The sequence below is a fragment of the Bos javanicus genome, chromosome 3 (assembly GCF_032452875.1).
Source record: "Bos javanicus breed banteng chromosome 3, ARS-OSU_banteng_1.0, whole genome shotgun sequence".
In the NCBI taxonomy this organism is placed as follows: Eukaryota; Metazoa; Chordata; class Mammalia; order Artiodactyla; family Bovidae; genus Bos; species Bos javanicus.
The window spans coordinates 2,812,202-2,835,982 of record NC_083870.1 but is presented as its reverse complement, the minus strand read 5'-3'; the positions used below and the strand labels follow the sequence as shown (position 1 = coordinate 2,835,982).

Sequence of the window (23,781 nt, the reverse complement as noted above, 5' to 3'; positions counted from 1 at the left end):
CCTGGGTGTACAGTGGGAGCGCCTTCTCAGGTGTGCCGTGTGTTTCCTCTGGAGAGCTGATCTCTGGCTGCGACCCTCCTGGCGGATGTCAACTGTCCAGGATCCCGGAAGACTTGGTCAGGAACTGGAAGCCTGCTCACAGTTTGGTAGAGGATGCCGTCTCTGGGGCTGAGTTTGCCCCTTGCTTTCTGGCTCTGGCTGGCGCCCACCTGCCTTCCTGCCTCCAGTGGGGGATGGGCCGGTCCGCAGCTAGCTAGCTCTCCTCTGGTATTCGCTCAGTCCTCTGTTCTGTGAGCGGGCCCAGCAGTACCTTAGGTTGGAGTTTTTTTGTGGGGAAGTTCTTTCTCTCTCTCCTCTTTTTTTTTCTCCTCTCTGGCTATCCCACAGTCTGGGTTGCTATCTTACATTGGCTCCCTCAGATTGCCCTTAGGGCATTCAGGCCCTGTCCCTACCCTAAGCAATGCAGCCCGCACCTCCCTATTCAGCCCCTGCTTGCTGGTGGTGGATACGAGCATCTGGGCTACTTCTCCATTGGGAGTTGTTTTTAGGCACGTAATCTGTTTCTGCTAAGTCACTTCAGTCGTGTCTGACTCTGTGTGATCCCAGAGATGGCAGCCCACCAGGCTCCCCTGTCCCTGGGATTTTCTAGGCAAGAACACTGGAGTAGGTTGCCATTTCCTTCTCCAATGCATGAAGGTGAAAAGTGAAAGTGAAGTCACTCAGTCATGTCCAACTCTTCATGACCCCATGGACTGCAGCCTACCAGGCTCCTCCGTCCATGGGATTTTCCAGGGAAGAGTACTGGAGTGGGGTGCCATCGCCTTCTCTGACGTCATCTGTGGGTTTTGTTTATTTATTTTTTTCTCCTGGTTATGTTGCCCTCTGAGATTCCAAAACTCCCCCACAGACCCGCTGGTAAGAGGGTTTCCTGGTGTTTGGAAACTTCTCTTCTTTTAAGACTCCCTTCCCAGGACGGGTATCCATCCCTACCTCTTTTGTCTCTATGTTTAATCTCTTATATTTCGTCCTACTTCCTTTCAAAGACAATGGGCTGCCTTTCTGGGTGCCTGGTGTCCTCCGCCAGCGTTCAGAAGTTGTTCTGTGGTATTTGCTCAGCATTCAAATGATCTTTTGATGAATTTGTGGGGGAGAAAGTGGTCTCCCCATCCTATTCCTCCACCATCTTAGGACCGCTCCCCCCCCAACTTCTCTTGGAATCTTTATGGTAGGAGCGGCAGAAGTAGAGAACAGTTTTCATGCATCCTCCAAGCTGGCAGGGTGGATGAAGAGATTAGTCTTTCCTGGTTACTCAAGTCTCCTATATGACCATGGGGAGAAGGGAGCAGACAACATTTGGCAGTTCTAGAAACTGGAGAACTTTTAAATTTTTTCCCTGAAGGCAAGTATGTATGTCCCTTTATAGAAGCACAGGGATTGGACTGTTAGATTTAAGAACCATTTCAGAAAATAGAGTATGCCTCATGCATTAGTTTGGGCTGCTGTAACAAGAACACCATAAACTGGTCGCTTAGATAACAATGAAGATTTGTTTCTTACAATTCTGGAAGCTGGAAGCCCAAGATCAGGGTACTAGCATGATTGCATTTTAGTGAGGGCCCTCTTCTTGGTTTCTTCACATGGGGCAGGGGAGACGCCTGGGATCTTTTCATTAAAGGCACCAAACCCATTATTGAGGCTCCTCCCACACAGGCTTCCCTAGTGGCTCAGAGGGTAAAGAGTCTACCCACAATGCAAGAGACACTGGTTTGATTCCTGGGTTCAGGACAACCTCTTTCAAACCTAATTACCTCCCAAAGACTCCATGTCCAAATACTATCACTTTGAGGATTAAGGCTTCAACATATGAATTTGAGGAGTGTACAAACATTCAGTCCATAACACTTCTCCTCCTATAGTTTGTATCTTCTAAGCTTTCATGGAAACAAAATTCAGACTTATTTCTTAGCTTAGACTAGGAAATAGTACCAGACTAGGCTCAGTACAAGCTGCCTTTCATGTCAGTGTGACATCTTTTTTTTTTTTTTTTAATTTACTGGTGGGGATTCTCCAATTGCTGAGATAACAAAGATAACAAAAATGATGAAGAGTCCCAGAAGAGAATAAGAAACACAACTAGTTGCTCACAGCCACAACTGTACCCTGGGATGTATCACAGGAATGTCTTTGTCTGCACTGATGCTCAGGAGCTCCTAACAAGGTCCACGTGCCAGTGCTTCTTCAATACATTTAGTGTGATTATGCATGTGCAGTTACAGAACACCTTCAAAGCAGGCTTGCTTTGAGTCTCTTTGAATCAGATAATTAGTTTACAAACAGAAAATATTTACTGTTTTAATTTGTCCAACTTTAGTAAGAACTGCTTTGGGAGTTGTGTGCAGCGTGCTATAAAAATAACTCCTTTTAATTATATTTATTTTCTTAATGAATCACACAGATAGTAGGTGTGTGGAGTGTTGAGGCAGCCTGCAGAGTTGCCCCAAGGCATCATATTTGTACTGTGCCTTATGATTTATAATGTAATTTAAAATCTTGTCTTATCTTATGTTTGCAGGGAACTTTTCAAGGTTTCATACACCTAGTAAGACAATGCTGGGTCTCCGTTTTGGATTTTCTGGCTTCATATCTTGTGCTCTTTACAAATGCATTGAGAAAATCACACAGTGGAGTCAAGAGAGACTTATTGGAATTCTCACTGTGACACTTAGTAGCTATGTGACCTTGGGAAGGTCACTTAAACTCTCTCAGCTGCAATAAATTAAGTCCTCGTGGGTTAAGATAGGCGACAATAAACCTAAGACTGCTTTGGAATGTATAAACTGTAGATCTCAAGCTTTACATGGAAAAGGAGGACTGTTAATGCGGAGATTAAATGGGGTATCTGGAGAGGCCATAATTATTTGTTGTTGTTATTAGTAAGTGCTTTTGACACTGTTTCTTGGTATATAGCCTACACAGAAAATCACCTGGAAGCAGATCTTCTAGAACTCTTGATCCCTCTTATCTATTCTTTTTCCCCCTCCCATAGTACTTCTTTCCATCTAACTACTGTACAATGTCCTTATTTATTGTATCTATTGTCTTTCTTTCCTCCTGCTAGAATGGAAGTACCAGGAGGGACAGATTTTCATCTGTTTGGTTCACTGAGGAATGTTCAGCATCTAGAACAGAGCATCTGGCACATATTGGTCATTAATAAGTATCTGTTGAAATAAAAAATCTTTTTTCTCTGGGGATCAATCCAGTGATCTCCTTCACTTATGCAAGAGCAGGCTTTCAGAGAGGGGGCATGGAAGAAACACATCAGCTTGCAAAGAGAACCTGGGCATTTACAAGGACTGAGAGCCAACTCCTCTACAGGCTAGAAGCTGAGATCTCCAAGGGGCCCCTACCCCGGCTCAGAGAAGGATGAGTTATGAGACTGCTGACCCAGGGAGGACAGGGCTCAGCTCCTTGACTTGGACATAAAGCAGAGGCATAGAGATTTGTGACTAGGGTGACTTTGGCATAAGGTAGGACTGATTCTGGAAGGTCACCTAGAGCAGTGAGAGTGGCCCTGCCAAGCTCCATCCCTAGGAACTACGCTCTCAGCATCAAGCCTCCCTGGCTTTGAATTGTGTCTGTGAGCATCTGTGCTTTATCTAAATTTATTTGGTGCATCCGTTAGCAAGATGTGTCCTAAGGTACTTACTTCTTTGCTTTATGCCATTTTGATTAATGAAAGGTTTCATTGGATGCTCTGCTTTCGGATAGTGGGAGAGACCCTTATATATACATACATTCATACTTGGTGTGTTCAGCCTTTGCCAGTGCATCGTTTATTTCTTAAAACGAATGATATAGAAAAACAGTGCAAATTGCCCTTTTGCAGAGACTATACCTCAGAATATGCTTTCTAGTGAAGAAGATGCAGAAATTCTTTCCTAAAATGTGTCCACAAAGCTGCTTCCCATGGAATTGAGGATGTGTGGCTTAGCTAACTTGTAAGGTTGTGGGGGGGTTGTGTGTCTTTGATTAAGAATACATATGCTTAAAAATGTATTCCCCTCGCCTCGTGACATGTATGATAGAGAAATATTTTTTCCAGGAATGGAAACCACTATTTACTATTTTTATATCTGGGCTTCCTTTCTTGCTCTCCCTCTTTTGAGTGGTGGTGGTGGTGGTATGTGTGTATGTGTGTGTGTGAGAGAGACAGACACACACACAGAGAGAGAGAGAGAGAGAAAGAATTAAAGAGAGATGGAACTAGTGATTCTTAGCCCTCTTAAAACTGCTGATCCCACAGAATGGTCACAGCTCATATTTAAAATAGCCACGACAGATTTAAATAAAAGTTGCAGTAGAGAGAAGAGCTGTTACTTGGATGACTCCAAGCTCTTACCATCCAGACACTGACTTCCAAAGCAGAAAAGCAGGTTCAGGGTTAGGTAATAGGGAGAGGCGGGGTGGGGCTGGGATCCTGATGGGCTGGGTCATCAATTCCTATTGTCTCCATTGGGTTTCAGAATCCAAGAGGTCCATCCCCACTACACCTTCCACTCTTGCCTAGCTGCCATCTGATCATCTGAAAATGCAATTCTGATGGAGAGAAGGCAATACCCCAGAAGGTTTAACTGCCTTCTTCCAAATATCTTGGTGTAGTCAGAACTTGAGTAGCAAGTGTTAAGCTAGAGGAAAATCATTTAGCAAAAGCAAAGCAGAAACTGGTCAAAGAGTGCTCCAGGGAAGTGAAGGTGGAGAGAGGATGGAAGAGCAAGGTTTGCCTTCTGTGTTTCTAGAATGTTCTCCTTCCCCTAATTTCATAGCACTGAGTCACAGACTAGGATAGAATATCATCAGGGAGAAGGATGAGGACACCTTTCTGTTCCTTATTCAATGTCATCCAGCTTCTTTCTCAACTGAGACTTGCCTTCTGGACCAATGATGGTCACAGCACTCTGCCTTAGTCTGCCAGATCTCCTCGCTGAGCAGGGCATCTGCATCTGCCTCTGTATGTCCCAGGGTTGCTTATTCCTGGAGCCTTCCCTGGGCTTTATGGAAAACCCAGCACTGCATCTTTAAGGACCAAATTAAAGAGAAAAGATACGTTGTTGAATACATACTGTATTTAACATTTTTTTAATCCCAGAGAAGTGAAATGCAACATCTGTTTGAGTTTGTGTAACGTCCAAAGACTGACAATTCAGAATTTCCTAATTAAAGTCATTTTTAAGGCACTCTGCAGAGCCAGCTTTCATTCTCTTCCTTCATTGGGTTTTTCTCCAAACTGTAGCAGAATACCTGGGTTCTCTTTCTTCAAAGTGATACACACATGCTCATGCTTTGAACCTGCTCTTTGTCCTGACGACACAGAAAACAGCACAATTCCAATTGGGAAACAGGAAAGGAAGGAAATACATGTGGTGAGGTGGGTCAGAAGAACACAGAGAAGATGTACAAATCAATGAACTGACACAGTGGGAGCAGAAAAGAGAATGAGCAGAAGGGAAATGGGACAGGGCGGGGTGGGCCAGATGGCTGGTGGCCAGTGAAAAATAGGCTACATTTCCCAGTGAGGTTTCAATTAGTTTAGCTGGTTCCTTTTTTTAAGATGGGGCCAATATAAGGGAGGTGTCTCAAAATTATGGAAAGTGTGTACACAGTAAATGTGCCTGCTTGTGCTCATGCACTGAAGAGGGTTTGATTTTAGATACAGGTATGATTTAGGGGCTCTAAAAGGCCCCCTTCTGATAAAAAATAATATCCCTTACTGGCCCACCACTGTGCCTGAAATTCCCACCATGAGAGCCACGCTTTCAGATTAAGGCAAAATCTATAGCCCCTATTAAAACATAAGTGTCACCGGAGAGGGTAACACTCAACTCTTTAGCACCCACTGACTAAACTATCTGTCTCCTATCCAGAGTAGGACCCTGAGAGATGGGATGGAGGGGTGGGCACATTCTGACTGTTGGGGGAAGAAGGCTTGGTGACGTGGGATGCGGGAGGGGGACAGGTTTGGCAGCTGAGGGTGTGTGACATCGTATTAATAGTTACTCCAGGAAGTTACTCAGGGGCAAGAGAGTAACCCTTGGAGGGATGGGGTAGCAAAAAAACCTCCTCCCACATCACAGGTTTCCTTAGTGTGTGTGTGTGTGGTATATCTAACAGTTTGTAAATATTACAACATTCTGGGTATATGCCCAATATATTGGGTTGGTCAAAAAAGTTCATTCAGGTTTTTCTGTAACATATTATGGAAAACCCAAATGAGCTTTTTGGCCAACCCAACAGAATTCACTTGGGCCTTTGAAGAACAGAACACATCTCTGTGCATCCCTATGGTGTGTATACAGTCTGTGCACATGTGTACACACACACCTGTCCTCATACTCCGCAGTAAGAGATCTTGTAAGCCATCTGGGATTTGGATGGGTCCAGTTCTTGGGGAAAGGACTGATTTGGGGCAACATGGCTCCTTTCTTCATTATCAGCAGATTTTCATTCAGTTCAGGTGGCTCTGCAGAAATGGCCTAAGGCTTGGGTTATAAACACTGGGCGTGGGCCTTTCCATCTGGACTGGGGTTTGGAGACATTCATGTGGACTTGGGGAGCCTGGGGGAGGGGCAAGTGGAGAGAGAATCTGGCAAAGGGTAGGTCTGAGATCAGCCCCCAGGCCATGTGCATGAACCACTCTTGGGTACAGCGGGAAGGATCTGCCAGCTCTCCAGGGGTTTGCTCTGGTTGACTGACCTAATGGGGAAGAGTCAGAAATGGGGAAGGTTCAGAGCTGGAGGAGTGGGATGAGAACTCGTCAATCCTCAATGGCCTTTTCTTATTCTTGGCACAGAAGAAAACTTGGGAAATCACAGATGAAGAATGTGGGCGGGGGGAGGGGCAAAGGTGGGAAGACACTAGAAGAGCTTCTCAATCCTAGTCTTACATTAGGATCATCTGCATGACTTTCTAAAAACACCCATCCCAGGCCCCACCCCCAAAGATTCTGCTGGAATGAGTTGGGACAGGGATCAGACATGGGTTTTCTGTAAGCTCCTTGGTGTCTCAAATGTACATGTGGCGTTAGTGGAGAAGACAGCACCAGAGCAAATGAGAAGTCTAGTTCTGAGAGGGCCAGGCTGGAGCTGACTGGTCAGGGCCCACCATCACATGAAGAAGGAGAAGAGATGGGTTGATATGAAGGGGGACAGTGGGGGACGGTTCTGAGAGCTTCTATTTGGACAGTCAAGCCTCTACTAGTTTGTTTGGCTTTACAGCCTGACTAGGTCTCTAACCCACTTCTGGTTTAAAATCTGTCTGAGGTGGAGGTGTCTGGGCACAGGGAGAGAAATCCACCCCCCCCCCCCGCCCCTGTTTCCTGTCACTTCAAAGAGGAATAATTCACTGTGCTGTATGGGGCCAAGAAGACAAATTCTGGGGCGAGATGGGAGTAGATTTTTCTGTTATATAATAAACACATGTTTCATAAATAAGTAAACAAACCAGTAAGCAAGGCAATAAACAAAAAAGTGCACACAGTTTTTGCTCTGTTAGAGTGATTCTCTCCTCATCCCATTGATCCTGGTGACATACACTTTGCCCTTGGTCACCTGAAGGTAACCAGCCCAGTTGTGTGGAGGAAGTAGGACTGCTTTGGCCCCGGCTCTGCAAGGATCAGAGAAATCTAGACAGAGTATTAACATCGGCCACCCATGTGGAGGAGGGAGAAAGAGAGGAGATATATATTCCCTCTGTTTTTCGCCCAAAAGTATAGGGAGGGAAGTTAGGGCTTGGGAACCAATGCTGGAACATTTTAGGTATCTGAAGTCCTTCATCCCAGCTTCACTTAGAGGTGTGGGAATGGACTTGAGATCTGGATGGACCCAATCTTTCCACACAAAAAGATACAGCAGGCACAACTCCCACTTCAACACAGCTCCCCAGGAGCCAACCAGCCAGCCTATGGAGAGTGCTGCATGGCATGTGGTGGGGTGGGAGGGGGGACAGGTCATGGGATGAGGGAATGGGAGGATGGCGAGGAGACAGATAGGATGGCACCCATTTTAATGGGAAGTCAGCTATCCAGGGCTTCAGCTTCTGGAGCCAGCAGCCATTGCTCACTTCCTCCTCTTTAGTCTCTGCCATGTGGTTCTGCTCCTGGGCGTGCCTTGTTCTACTAGGTGACCTGTATGTGGACATGGAGACATGTAAATAAAATGGGCATTAAGACAGTGGCCAAATAATGTTTTTCCTTAAAAGCAGATGTTTATAATCTGGGCTTCATAAATAGATTGCAAGGAGACAATGACCCTGAGATTTTTATGCAAAATTATGAGTACTTATTTACATATGCATTGCTCTGTCAAGACAGTCTATAGTATTTATGTGGTTTTTAAACAAAAACAATATTAGATTCTAGATCGTCTATAAGTGTAACCCATTAGCAAGGCACAAAAGGGTCTACAGAAATGGGTGGGAATTCCAGACCCTCCATGGCTTTGGTTCTCAGCATCCAAAGGCACAAGGTAATTTGTAAAAATTGCTGATTCACCAGAACTCTATCTAGGGCCCTCCCAGTATACCTGTGCATGGGCATATATTCGAGCTCTGCTAAAACATTTTGAATGTGAATCTGTATTACTCAACTTAAAGTGTTGATCAAGTTTTCTTTTTTTTTTTTAAAGACTATTTTTGGGGAGTACTTGCATATATGGTAAGTTGTGGTCCTAAAGAAGAAGTGAACCGAATTTTTAAAATAAAAAGGGAATTTTTGAATGCATGAAAGGAGTTTCTTTGAGCTAAATCCAAGCATTGGACATCCTCCTCTTGCTTTCCTGATCATTTGTTTATGCTTTGTATCATTGGATTGTTGATAGGCGGGGTTGGTTATAGCAATGTACTACTATAATGGCACAATGAGTTTTTGTGATTCCAAATGAACACTGTTGCATTCAGATTTTAGGCATGGTGTCAGTTTCAGAAAGAAAAAAAAAATCTCAAATTCTTATAGAGATGGTGAAATAAACCTGTTCCAGCTGTTTGAAGTTTGCAGACAACCCCATTATATATACAAATAGGGACTTAATAGCCTAGAAGCCATTCTAGAAACTGTCCCTCCCTTCATCTTGTGCTCTGGAATAACTGCCATGCTCTAGCATCAATGAATGCCAGTTCCCCTTCCTGCAGTGAGAGACTGATTGTGCTGGGCTCTGCCAGCCTTTGATGTCACGCATGCCACAGAGTGACACATATGGTGCGTGATGGGGAAGAGTGGAGTACTGAGTGGATACAGGTGTGCAGAAACTTGGAAACAACCTCAGAATCTGTCTACTGCTCATGGACCACAGTGGAGAGATACCTGTGTGTGAAAGTCACATCATCGTGATGACCACTTTATATGACTATTATATTTATTATCATATTCCTATTATAATAGTTATACAATAAGGATGCCTTTAGATTAGCATAATTTTTGCACAAAATTTTTTTTCAACTACATAGTTGAGTTTCATCTACCAATTTTCCCAAAGGCAAGGCACAAGAAGCTTAGAATTCTCTGTCAATGTGCTCCCACAAACCTAAAAGCTTTAAAGGAGTGACTGTGGCACGGAGGACAGGTTTTCTTCCCATTTTATAGATGGAAAAGTGCAGGTGATCTGTATGAGAAGTCCTGCCTAATAAAGTCAATTCAATATCAGGCCAATGTCAGGTTTCTGCATCCAGAAGACCTCCTGAGCACTTGAAATAGGCTTGGGAAATGACTCTTTCTCTACTGAAGAGGAAAAGACAAGATTGTTCTGGCTGCAGAAAGTTTGGAATCCAATTGAGTTTAGAGTTGGTTATTCTCTCATACGGAGAAGGCAATGGCACCCCACTCCAGTGCTCTTGCCTGGAAAATCCCATGGACAGAGAAGCCTGGTGGGCTGCCGTCTCTGGGGTCACACAGAGCTGGACACGATTAAAGTGACTTAGCAGCATTCTCTCATAAGAAATGGCCCATTTCCTTTATGATAAACACACCCAAAGATAGCATTTCTCTTTGCTATTGTGAATGGCTTTTCAGAGGTGGTATTTTCTTGTTATTTCTTCAGGTGAGATAGTGAGTCTTTAGTCCCTGATGTGTGTGTGTGTGTGTGTGTGTGTGTGCATGTACGTACACTGTGTATATGAATAAGCACTGTGCATGGAGAGGTAGGTGGGATAGTGCCTTGGTCCCTGTTCATTGGATATGCACACACAGAGTCCTTCTTTCTTTCCTAATTAATTAGTAATAATAGCTTTCTATAGTTTCTGGTATGTGAGGGAATGAAGTGGGAAATAATCTAATTGGCTGTCTTGCTTTCTAAGCCCAGTTTAATGAAATAGTTCTCAGCCTGAAGTGCATGTATTATCTTTCCTGTTATTTTTCCAATTAATATTTCATTGGATCATGTCTGTGTGGAATATTCTAATTGGTTTGAAGAGGGGGGTGAGGGGATGAGAGCAGATGGAGAGATGACCAGCTGCTCCTCTCATCACCAGAGCCATGTATGCACTGATGCAGCTATAGGTTTTCCCAATGCCTTTCCTTGGAAGAGCTCAAAGAGCTTGACAGAGTGCTGCCTTGTCACCTTAACCATCCTCACCGATCTCTTGGGCTAGACAGACAAAGGGACCTCTTGCCAAGGTCCCTGGGTTTTCTGAGATGTGTGACTCCAAAGGGAAAATGAGTAGCTCCTAAAGTTTCCTGTGAATATTGTCTATCTGCAGACTCTGTTTAGCCTACAAGAGTGAACACCTCTTATAAATATTTGTTTTAAGAGTGAGTCTCCAGAAGGACCTCACAATACCTTCCCATATCTGCTCTTCCTGTGAAGAGAACAATGCATAGAAGAAGGCATGAAACAGGGCTGGGCCTGGGGTGAGCAATCGGGTGTCCAGGGCAGACACTGAAGGGGTCTCCCTCTCAGCAGATGCAGAATGAGTGTTTGCAAACAGGAGTGAGTGCCTTCTTAGATTTTCCAGGGCAGGCACCTTGGTTGGTTTATGTCTGGCCTGAAGCAAAGCATTCCATCCTCTCTCCTGTATCCTCCTTGCTCCCAGTGATGTGGGGTCTCAGCCAGTCTGAGCCCAGCCCCCATGCTTAGCCATCTCTCTATTCAGATGCTTCATGTGCACTATCAGAGCCCCTCACAATCCCCAGGGAGGTCTGCATGCAGCTAGGCTGTGTCTTGGCCTTCTCCCTTCTCCTATAAGTTGAACATCTATTTTCCCTTCTTTTGGGCATTTCTGACCCAGTATTCAGCTGTTTTAAGGGTCAGCCCACATTTTCTGGGTTAGTGAAGGACAGATAGGAGTGGGAGGCAAAGAAGAGCCTCCTTTGCATGGCCATGTGACCTGCTGCCCAAAGGCCTGACTTCATGTTTGTTTTGTTGAGAAAAGATAGTAGGTTCTCTTTGGGATCACTATCCAGCTGAGAAAAATTGCCTTTCATCCCAGAAATTCTGTGGTGCGGCCAACCTGGGAGTGAGGCACAGATTGGGATGTGGGAGCAGGGGGCCTTGGGAAGCAGCCCTGAAGCAAGCTCTGTGGCTGGTCCAGGGTGGGGCATATGGAATAGGGCCTTAGCAGGCAGGGCAGGCAGAGAGAGGGGCCATAGCCAATTATATTTCCAGCGTGGTGAGACAGCTTGGGGGTGGGGGGCAGTGTAGGAAGAAGCATTTCTTCCTTTTATGTGCACCCATGTGACCAAATCTGTAATGTTACAAACTTGGAGTCCCAGCCAAGATCTGGTGCATCTTGTAGAGATGGGAACTGTGTAGAGACAGACAGGCCAGTGAAAACCCACATAAAGATATGTATACATATAATAATAAGAATAATTTCCCCCTCTGTATTTGTTGCCTGAGCCCATGATAGGAAAAATGTAACTGTCCCTGGCTGGCTTCTGCAGGAGGTTTAAATAGGCAAATCATTTTGGGATTTCAAGTCTGGCCCAGATCTGATCAGCCTCTTTTCCTTTCTGAAAGATCTCTTTGAGTTCCAGCTATAAATTCTTCCCAGAGCTGCTTTCTACAGGGCTATGTAGAGATCTGCTTTCTTTCCTTGACTGCAAGGGTCCAGGCCTCACCAACAAGGTATCCGGGGGCAGGGTGAACTCGAGATCCCCACCATTGCCCACAAAGCCAGGCCTCCCCTGGCAGGGGGACAGTGGGCTTCCCTGAGATGGTCTTGGGCTTCCAATCTGATGGGGCTTGAGAGCCTGCAACTCTTCCTGGGCCCCATGATTCTACTGACATGACAAGACCTTACATTAGGCAGCACTTCAGACATTCTGGAGTGTTTCCAGACATCACATCACTGTGTCTTCCTGACTACGATGTTGGCTGGGCTGTGTTAGTGGCTCAGTTAGCAAAGGAGGAAACAGGCTGAGATGAATGACATGATTTGTTGACAGTCTAGTTCATCAGCTGGGTTTAGAAGATTTGGGTCATTCGGAGGTCCTGGGCTCTGGCCTCTGACCTCAGAGCACCCAAGTAGGCCTCCTTTCCAACAGGGAAGAAGAGAGAAGTCACTGAAAACACAGAGCCTAAGACCACTGAACCCAGATTCCTCAGGGGAGCTTACGCTGCCTGGTCAAAGTGCACCCAGAGATCAATTAGGGTGGCTGTGCACAGACTTCCCCTACAAGTGAGTCACCCTTCCTGAGGAATAGCAGTGGAGAAAATGCTCCATGAGAGTGGAGGAAAGGTGAGGAGCCAGAAGACTGAAATTCAAATCTTAAGAGCACCATTGGTAGTAGTGTGACCTTGGACAGGCCACTTGACCTTCAAGTCTCTCATCTGTAAAAAGGGGATATAAATTAGACCTTACAAGATTGTTGAGAATCAAATCAAAAAGTATTTGTGTCTGTGTTATGCAAACTGCAACAAACTAATCAAATGGGAATTATTGTTGTTAATAAGAATATAAGGATTAGACCAATACTAAGAATTTCTATCTTGAATAGAGATGTTTTATACTCTATGTAAAGGGAAGAAAGCACCCTTTGTAAGCTGTAAAGTGCTCAAAGGAATTGTTAGGAGGGCTGAGGTTAATTAGTAATGGGATCCATCATGGGAGGGAGCATGGCTAACCAAGGTAAGCAGCAGGACTCCATCTCTCCAGAGGCATTTTTATGAATGTTTAAAAATGGCCAAACAACCTTGGCTGTCCTCTAGTCACTGAGCTGGCAATTCTTCTGAAGGCCTTCCATAGGCAGATGTCCTAACTAAGAAACTGGAACCAGACGTACTCAAGATCTCAAAAGAAATTAATGGCAATAAGACTCTGGGGTAAAAATATCTCTGGGCACTGAGCTAGCTCACTCCACTCCCTTTCTATGTAAGGATCATTTAGGCTTAATTATAGAGTTCAGGCATTCATTGGGGTTTTGATTAATTTTCTTTTCAGCTTGAAGCATGTGTGAGTGTAGCAGGTCTGTGTGTGTGTGTGTGTGTGTGTGCGTTTACATCTTTTTTTGCAACTCAGTTGGGAGCTGGCTCTGGCAATGTTTAATTGTGCCCTCAGTTCTAACAAGAATAGTCAATGTGCCAACTGGAGCTTGGAAAGCCATTGTTTCCAGTGCCTCCGCCCCATGGGCTGCTCCTGCTGCATTGAGGGGTGGCGGGTGGCAGGGCCTTGCTCAGCTGCGACCTCAGCTGTGGGATGCTTGCTTTCCTCCCCCTTTTGTGCTCTTGGTGTTTCAGGGATTCTGAGACCAGGAGAGTAGATTTCCTACTCCACTGATTACCAGTACTGTGCTAAAAGCTGGTGAGTGACAGCCAGCTCACCCACACTGCAGCCCCTGGCAGGAATTTTTTCTGGGCAAATCTCCTTGTGGATTGCACAGTTTTCTGCATAAGAAAACAGTGTTACTTCTCTTAGTTTAATATGCCCACTTAGTTGACGGGTAGGGACTACATGACTGTGTAGGTGAAAGTGACCTGTTTTCTCCTTCCTTCTCTTCTGTGCTCTCCAGGCAGGGAACAACCCAGGAGGCACCACAGTGTAGCATCATGGTGAGAGATGTGGAGCCAAGTGGCTCAGTTTGAATCCCAACTCCCCACATTTTCTATTTGTGTGCCTATCCACTTAACCTCAGTGGATCTCAATTTACTGTTACACTCCTAAGACTGTCTGGGGGTGAAAAAATGCATGTGGAAGCCTTTTGTAAACTACTTCATAAATCATAGTTCTTTTATTTTACTGCTCAGAATGACTGCTGAGAACATGATTTTGACCTGTGAGATATTCCTAGCTTCAGAAAAGAGGGAACTGCAAAAAGGCCCATGGAAAGGAAGACAGAGAAAGAACTAGCTTCCAACCTTCTTGGGTGCTGAGGACCAAAGCAACAAGCTGGAAATGTAAGATGCTGCAAAGACCCAGACTAAGAGTTCAAAACAGCTGGTATAGATAAAAGAGAATCAGGAACATTCATTTCTTGGACATAACTGTTCTTTAAAGGATGGATTTGATTGTCTCTAGTGCTAAGAGGGTGAATGGCTCAAGGACTGTGACAACGTTTTGCCTGGAGCCAAGAGGAGAACTACGGGTCTCAGGTAAGTGTGACCATGCTGTGATACGACATACAGGAACCCAGGTCTTCTCTTGGCTCTGCTGCTGATTATGACCCTGAGAATGATGTGACCCTGAATAGATGCGACCTCAATTTCCTTGAGATTATGGAATAAAAAAATCTCAAAGGAATCCATGAGGAATTTATGACTTAATAAAATGCTCTTTTCCACACAGGAATTAAGAACTCTTGTGCCACTAAGAGACTGTTGTGGTATGTATGTGTGTTTAGAATCCAAATATAGTACTAAGACTACCCAACTAAAACCTAATCGAGGCACCGCACGAACCCCTTCAAACTGACAGCATCTGGTGTCGGACACAGGGACTGTCAGGGAAAGAAAGGCCTGATGGGAGGATGGAGGTGACCCAAACAGAGATTTCAAGGTGAATTCACTCTTGTTGGAGAGCCTTTCCTTTGCCAAATCCGACTAAGCTGGAAGGTAATGACCTATGGATGACAGAAAAGACACTATTTCCTTGTAAAGCAACTCTAACTTCAAAATAATAGATTGCAGAGCAATAGAACATTCTGCCAGGCTGACTTCAGAACTGAGACACCCAACTAAGAGTTCACAGCACTATCACTGACAATAATCATAATGTATATTTGCACAGTACCTTTAATTTTATAAGTACCTTCCTATCTATTTCTCTCATTTTTGTTATTACCTAATTTTCCAGAAAACTTGCCCAGGGTAATTTCTTTTAAAACTCTAGAAAATGTGAGTTTTCAGTGGGAAAAACATCTAACTAAGTATGTAGCATTTATAAATACAGATATGCCCTGGAAAAAGTTATGCTATGTGTAAACATAATTGTGTAAATCATATCATATTCTCATGGGCAGAAATCTTGTGTAGCATTTTGTAATGTAAAAAAACCTTTCCTCTTTAACCTTCTGTTTGTTACAATTTTAGATTTTTAAATATCAGGTTTTCTTAAAGTAGGGCCATAAGGATTAGATTTCAGGATCAGTATCAACACTCCAGAATTCCATAAGGGTAACATCTAATTCAATCACAGGGACAGATTCCTATTTCTGATGTCAACATGGAAAATTAAGTAGCTTTGGAGCTACTTAAACCATGTTGCTCTTAAACTAAACCATGGAGCTCTCTCAGACTACTTCTCCCATAAAATAAGGAGAGATAGGAAAGGACAGGGAGATCCAAATGTAACAGTTGAACTGTTTCTAAATGGAATGTCTCCAGGTCTTCTGTGAGTCACTGATGTGTCATTAATGTGGTGTTATAAATAGCTCAGCTTGCCATCAATAACTAATCTATAAGAGAGGAGTTGGTGGTTAGGGTGTGAGGTTAAAATTTGGAGTGGATCTGTTAAACTTCTCATGTAAATAAGCACCTACTCCTGTGACCTGAAGTAACCTGAAGTAAATGAGACTACACTCCATTTTTAATAAAAGTAATAAACAAGTCTTCCTGCTTTTTATTCTCCATCTTCAAACTCAGATAAAAGATAGATCAGTGGAGCCAACCATGGGATTAGAATAATTGCACGAACCTTAACTCTCTCATCTCTGAAATCAGGCTGGCAATATCCACTCATAGAATCCACAATGGTATTGTGGGAGTTTTAGAATTATTTTGCATGGGGGGTTTTGAATGAGGATCTATCTATCTATCTATCAAAATTAGCATTATCAAGAATAAAAGGAAAAGTTCTTTTGTAATGATTTAAAAGTTCTTTTTTGTGGTGATCCTTATGGCAAAGATTGGAAACCTTTAAAAACTTATATTGTGCTGACTAGAGGAAATATGGCCTCTCATCCTTATTGGTTGGATCTCACCAATACAGGTTTGTTTCCTGTGAGTAGCTCAGATTTTCATTAAGAGTCTGAAGTTAAGCATTATGAAGCACTTTCTCACAAATGCTCAAGCAGTTAAAGTTGAGCTTCTGTGAAACTGAGCTAAAATAAACATTCACAGATACACAGCATATGTACTGTGTGTGCATAAAGGCTATAAGCACACATGCAGATACAGCTAGAAGATTTGCTAGCAATCATGCTGGCATGTGTGTTTGCATGTGTGAATGTGTAACAGCAAAATACCATTCTTACTTGTTGAAATGGTCTTGAAACTCTGCATGGGTTCGTGCCTTAAAAACAATTATCTTTTTGTAAATTTAGGGCTGGTAATGGGAAGAGAAGCAGCAGCTGCAAACAAAATCACAATTTGGGTTTCAGTAAAAACATGGTGAAGGCCCCAAATATCACAGCTATTGCAGAATTCAGAAACTATCTATCCAAATACTGTGACTGAGGATACTTTGAATAAACAGTTTTTGGAAAGATGTGGGTAGATGGAAATGCTGTCATCATCATCAGCTAGAACCACCGTCAGCACCCTGGACAGTTCCTAGGAGGCTCTCCCTTGGAATGGAACCAACATATTTTGTTTTCTTAGCGTTTCTTTCATTTCAGTGAGTGTGTTGATGATCTGATTATTAACTAATACATGCACAGGTATTACTTTGCAGTAACAAAGTTATCCCCTCCTCTTTCCATTGCCCATTCACTTTCATTCCACCCCATTCCCCAGCACCCTCCAGTTAGACAATGGGACATATGTCTTACAAACACCTGATGTGGATGTTTTCACTCTCACTTCTAATTGGTTGGGAAGCAGCATTTGCCACAGGCACTGTTTAATTTTGTTTCCATCCCCTGCCTCTCACAGGAAAGAAATGGTCAATAGTTCAGATAAAAGAATCATCCTGGTCAGCTCCAAAATATGGCTACTTGCATGGTAATCACAGCAAGTCTTTCAGAGCAGCGATTTTCTTTATTCCTAAAAGGAAGGGATTTTCCCTAAGGATTATGGTTCTACCACCCAAGGAGCAGCTTTACTCTTCACAAGTGGCTGCAAAGGCTGGCAAACCATGAGGTCTGCTTTGGCTCAGAAATTCAGTTTGGCTCCTGCCACCCCTGGCAACCTCACTGCGTGTCTCAGTGGCATATGCTCCACACACAGTCAGGCCAGTCTGCTTCTACTTAGGAGGGATCACAACTAGAGGTGGCCCCCGCTTGGGCCTCCACATGAGGACCTGGGCATCGTTGGCATTGGGCTTCACTAGTGCGTTGGGGGGTATGGGTTCCATCCGGCTCAGGATCCGGGGCTGCTCCTGCTGAGTCCTGCCCACCAGCCGGGCCCGTTGCCCCAAAAGTTGAAGAGGGTCCACCTCAATGTCCACCCTCATCCTCCACTTGATGGTCTGCAGAATGATCTTCTCTTTTGTGGTCGTGTTCATGGCCACCAGCCAGGTAGTGAAACTTTGGTCCCTCTTGATCCGTGTGAGCAGCGGCACATTGCTGTCACTCACTGGCACCGCCCATGTCACACTGGGGTAGAAATTGTCATTCATGCTGACGGAGAACCTGGAGATCTTGTTGGTGGGGCCAACCAGGGTCACAGTTTCTGTGGTGTTCCCGTACCAAGGGTAGCTCACCCCATCTGAGTCACTGATGGCTTTTACTCTCCCTTCCCTCAAGTCAGGCAGTTCCCAGCTTGACCTGGCAAAGCAGAAGAGATGCACAAGAAAAGAAGAGGCTGAATGAATTTTTTAAAAGCTGGAGAGGTGCCCACCACTTACTAACAGTCAACTTGGGCAAAATGGGAAGTTTAGAGGGGGAATTCAGGTAAAAAATTTCTATGCTGTGCTGCTTCAGGATTAAATGAGAACAAATCAAAACAAAACAAAAATAAAATGCAACACCAGTACAAATTAAATTAAGCCATAAGTAGTTCAACAGAGAGCAAAAATCTCAAAGAAGCATTTGTGAGATCCACAAAGGCATCAACTTGCTGCAATAGTATAATCGTAATGAACTATCTAGGGGTATTCAACTGAATAAAAATACTTTCTCAGGAAGTGTGAGCTTATGTAAGGTTTGTTTGTTAAGAAAAGATGGTGGTTGAAATCTGACATACTTGTAAGGAAGTTGCAGGTGGAAAGGAGGGCAAAGAGAGTTGAGGTTAAATGTTATACTGATTTCATATGAAATCACAGTAGTAGAATTTCTACTCAACAAAGAAAAATGTTTAAATTCTAGTCATTGGCCAATCCAGTATTTAGAAAACCTGCACACAGAAACTTGTAACAGGAGATAAAGGTCACCTTTGGGAAACCACCTCAATGTGCAAGTTATACCACAGACTGGCATACATAGTCTACTGTGCTGTTCTCCCATCACCTTTAAGTCCAGCCTGGAAGTTTAATTGCTTAGTTTAGCAAACACGCCATTCTGGGCATGTTGTTACTCCTCCTGGCTGCTTCTAACTTTGAACAGAAGGAAGGAGGAGATGATATGCCCATATTCTTAGCCCATGTTTCTCCCCCAATGCTATGGAATATTCTTCATCATCATCATAGCTGATACTTATTGAGTGCTTACTCTATTCCAGCCACTATGCTGGGTTTTTTATGTTATCTCAGTTAATGATCAAAATATCCCACAAGATAAATATATTTTTATTTCCATTTATACTTGAGAGGATGGACACTTAAAAATATTAAGGCACATGTCAAGAGTTCTACATGTTGTAAGGCGTGGAGCTGGGAGTTGTCTGACTCCAAAGTCTATGCTTTTGACCACTAAGCAGTAATGCCTTCTGACGTGTCCTTGCATGATGCTGGAAGAAGCCAGAGTGGAGGGGATTCAGGCTGTCCCAGAGCAGCCATGGGAAGCTGGACTGGACCCTACTGGGGGCAGATATTTAGTCAGCAGAGTCTGGCTATGCAACCTCCATATATCCTTTCCTGGGACCAAGAATAACTCAGTAATATTGTGTAAGAATTCAATAATTAAGGAAAGAAAGGAGACTGCGCCACTCATCAGCGAAGAGGTAGTCTTGTTTGATATAATGTTCTTCCTCTTACGAAGTGACAGAGATCCTGCAGGACTTTATACCAATGGCCTGAAAGGGAGCTATGTTGCCAGGTTAATACTGAACTGTCTCAGAATCCTTCATACAAGGACACTAACTGCTGCCTCCTGCTGCCGCTGCCCCCCCCCCCCCCCGCCCCAGCATTCCCTATGCTAGTCAGACCCAGCCTGAAGGGAAGGGAAGGCTGGATTGCCTGGAGAGGAGGTGAGCCCACAGCTTCAAGAACCTTTTATCTTGCCTCCATGCCCTTAATAACTGCTGGCAATAACTGCAGTGTATAATGGTTAGCAGAAACTAAGTAAGAGGAATTGACTTGATGCAGAAAGTTGGAGATTTTGTTACCATTTTGTTACCTGTGCTAGTTGTAGCTGGACCAAGAAGTAGCTGCCAGATAATTCTATAGCTGCTTCTTACTGTACAAAAGGGAATAAGTGTTGTTTGAGTGGGATATAATCATACAAGGGTCAGGTCAAGTGAGAACTGAACTGCTTGCTGGGTTGATGAAACAACCACATTGGAGGTAGCTTTTTGTCCCAAGTCAAAGGATTGCTACAATTATTCAGTTGCAAGGCACTCATTTTCTGTGTTGCTCCAACCTGCTTCTTCACTGGTTACAGTGACCGGGCTCTGCTGGCCTGAGGTTTCCTCTGTGGGACTGGAGGACAAGTATTCTCAATAGTGTAAAACTGTACTTGCTCTCCTGTCCTAAACACTGGGCCAGCTGTGGTATGTCGTTTAGGGAATTTGGCTTGTTATAATGCTGTCCTTTTCTGGGCTGAATATCTTGTCACTAAATTATTTTTTTTCTATAGAGTATTTACAGTTCATACTTTGCCTCTATTTTCCTACACAAAATTATGTGAGCAGAGACTTGGGCCCAAAGCTTAGTTTGGTCCCAGATTTTCTGAAAACAGAGATAATAAAATAAAGTTGCACTCTTGTGCCTGTCTTGAAAGAGAAAAAAGATACCCTTGTCTTGGAAGATTCTCTGGAACAGAGAAATGAAACAGGCTTCTTAATCATCACAATGGTCATGAACTTGAGCAAATTCCAGGAGATAGTGAAAGACAGGAAGTCCAGAGTGCTGCAGTCCGTGGGTTCGCAAAGAGACATGACTTAGCAACTGAACAACAATCATCACATCAAAACAAAGGCATCTGGAACGTGTAGCCAGTGAATGTGGTGACCTTGGGAGGCTACACACTTGTTCATTCCACCATTGCTGTGACTTTGCCCACTGCTCTATTGGAAATCCCTCAGGTCTGAGGTATGGTCTCTTTCACAGCCCCAGGTGCCCCAGGACTACAATGGTTAAGGAAGAGTTTGATTTTGGAAGCAGCCAAAACTCATTATGACTTAAGCCTAGTGATTGGGAGTAGGTTTCTTTTTGAAAAGTATCATATCATCTTTATTTCTTTTATGAAAAATAGCTATTAATGTGCATTCCAAGGTAGTGGATTTTTACAAAAAGAGTTATGCCTATAAAATACATAACTAGTTAATGCAGCTTTTGTAATAGTTTTCAAAGAGATCCCTGATAAGTTCCAAGAATAGGACCCACTGGAGTCATTCTATAACTATTACAACTACTTTGAATGAGATGCCAGAATCACTTTAAATTCCACATGACCCAGACTAAATCCACCACATCCACCATAAACTTGGGCTTCCCTGATAGCTCAGTTGGTAAAATATCTGCCTGCAATGCAGGAGACCCCTGTTCAATTCCTGGGTTGGGAAGATCTGCTGGAGAAGGGCTAGGTTACTCACTCCAGTATTCTTGGGCTTCCCTTGTGGCTCAGCTGGTAAAGAATCCACCTGCAATGTGGGAGATGCCCTGGAGAAGGGAATGGCTACCCACTCCAGTATTCCAGCCTGGAGAATTTCATGAACAGTAAAGTCGATGGGGGTCACAAAGAGTTGGACACGACTGAGTAACCTTCACCATAAACTTGGTCCTTTCACCCTGTCTCTGCTGCAGGCATTGGTCCACTGCTCATCCCACCTTCCAGGCCAGAAGTGTGATCATTTTTGGCTCTTCCTCTGCCCTGTCCTAGACTGCTACAGCTACTGGTATTACTGCATATTGTGAATTTTTCCCCATAAGTGATGCTTGACTTTATCTCCCTTTCTCCATCAAACTCTCACTGCCCTCATTTAATCCAAGCCCTCAGCATCTCTTACCTGGTCTACTATAATGGTCCACAACTGGTCTCTCTGCATCCAACTCTGATCCCTCTTAAATTCATCTTCCAGGCTGCACTGATGTTCAAATATGCAGATATGATTATGTCTTTTCTCTGCCTAAAACCCTTCATAGTCTCCTTTACATGGACATCACTGGTATCACCTACAGGAAAAGTTCAAGTTCCTTAACAGGACGTTTGTGGCCCTCTGTGGTCTGGCCTTCCTGTCCCTATAAACCATGCTGTTTCTCACCTCTGCCCTTTTGCTCATGCTGTGCCCTCTGCCTGCACTGCTCTTTCCTCTCCTAAAGTCTTACTGTGTGTAACTACCTGATATTTGAGAATCATTGCATGCACCATCTCCTCCAGGAAGCTTTCTTCTGCACTTCCATGGATATCTCCAGGTCTTTATAGGTCCTGGATTATAATTATCAGGAAGGCTTGCCCCTTTGGCCCCATCATTCCTGGCAATCTTTCCTGATTGCCTGAATCTCAGTGCAATCTTTCCTGATCGCCATATTTAAAATCAAAACTTCCTGCCCCAGCCCTCACCATCCCCCATCTTTGCTTCATTTTTCTCTACAGCACTGTCTAATATAGTATATTAGATATATGCAGAGTACATATATTTAACTTATATGTTTATTTAACTTATACACAGGGTACATCATGCAAAATGCCAGTCTAGATGAATCAGAAGCTGGAATAAAGATAAGCAATAACCTCACATATGTAGATGACACTGCCCTAATGGCAGAAAGCAAAGAGGAACTAAAGAGACTCCTGATGAAGGTAAGAAAAGAGAGTGAAAAGGCTGGTTTAAAACTCAACATTAAGAAAACTAAGATCATGGCATCCAGTTCCATTGCTTCATGGCAAGTAGTTGGGGAAAAGATGGACAGTGACAGACTTTATTTTCTTGGGTTCCAAAATCACTATGGATGGTGACTGCAACCATGAAATTAAAAGATGTTTTCACCTTGGAAGAAAAGCTATGACAAACCTAGACAGTGTATTAAAAAGCAGAGACATCACTTTTCTGACAAAGGTCCATGTAGTCAAAGCTATGGTTTTTCCAGTGGTCATGTATGCATGTGAGAGTTAGAACATAAAGAAGACTGAGCGCTGAGGAATAGATGCTCTCAAAGGGTAGTGCTGGAGAAGACTCTTAAGAATCCCTTGGACTGCAAGGATATCAAACCAGTTAACTCTAAAGGAAATCAACCCTGAGTATTCACTGGAAGGACTGATGCTGAAGTTGAAGCTCCAATACTTGGGCTACCTGATGTGAAGAGCTGACTCATTGGAAAAGACCCTGATGCTGGGAAAGATTGAAAGTAAGAGAAGAAGGGGGTGAAAGAGGATGAGGTGGCTAATGGACATGAGTTTGAATAAACTCCAGGAGATAGGGAAGGACAGGGAAGCCTGGCATGGTGCAGTCCATGGGATTTCAAAGAGCCGGACATGACTTAGCGACTGAACAACAACAACAACAACATATTATATAACTTACTTATCCCTTGGAGAAGAGAATGGCAACCCACTCCAGTATTCTTGCCTGGAGAATCCTCTGGACAGAGGAACCTGGTGGGCTACAGTCCACAGGGTTGCAAAGAGTCAGACATGACTGAAGTGACTGAGCACAGCACAAGGAACAGAGATGGGACAGGGTTAGAGAGAAAGGAAACAAACAGCCACAGGACCCTTGCATGTGCAAGCACTTGGCAGCAACTCTAAGAGGCAGAGACGATTATGTGGTGTCCTTCCATGAGGAAAGGGGGAGGAAATGGCAAGCCACTCCAGTAGTTTTGCCTGGAACATCCCATGGGCAGAGGAGCCCGGTAGGTTACAGTCCATGTGGTCACAAAAGTGCTGGGCATGACTTAGCAACTGAGCATGGATAAGGAAAAGAGAATGATGCAAAGTCATATAGATGGGAAGGGGTGGCGCCAGGATTTAAAGCTGAATCTCCTTGACCTCAAACTCTGCCTTTTCTACTGCACCACACTTGTGGGAACAGCTCCTTTGAGTTTTATGTCTCACCTTTCCTTCCTTGAAGTGTTTGGTGTGATGGATGGAGGAAGCACCAGCAC

General features: G+C 43.9%; 1 protein-coding gene across 2 annotated transcripts in view; it reads right to left on the bottom strand.

Annotated features, from left to right (window-relative positions):
- Window positions 1–5,108: 5,108 nt before the first annotated feature.
- Window positions 5,109–23,781, bottom strand: part of FAM78B (family with sequence similarity 78 member B) — a 106,434-nt gene continuing 87,761 nt past the window's right edge. Inside the window, exons 2-3 of one of the 2 annotated variants that reach the window (XM_061399672.1) lie at window positions 17,192–18,127; window positions 5,109–8,182 (exon numbers count right to left, since the gene is read on the bottom strand). In XM_061399672.1, coding sequence (XP_061255656.1) covers window positions 17,605–18,127 — 523 coding nt within the window. In that variant the 3' untranslated portion in view covers window positions 5,109–8,182; window positions 17,192–17,604. The remainder of the gene's footprint in view (window positions 8,183–17,191; window positions 18,128–23,781) is intronic. The other variant, XM_061399662.1, reaches the window with a different exon arrangement.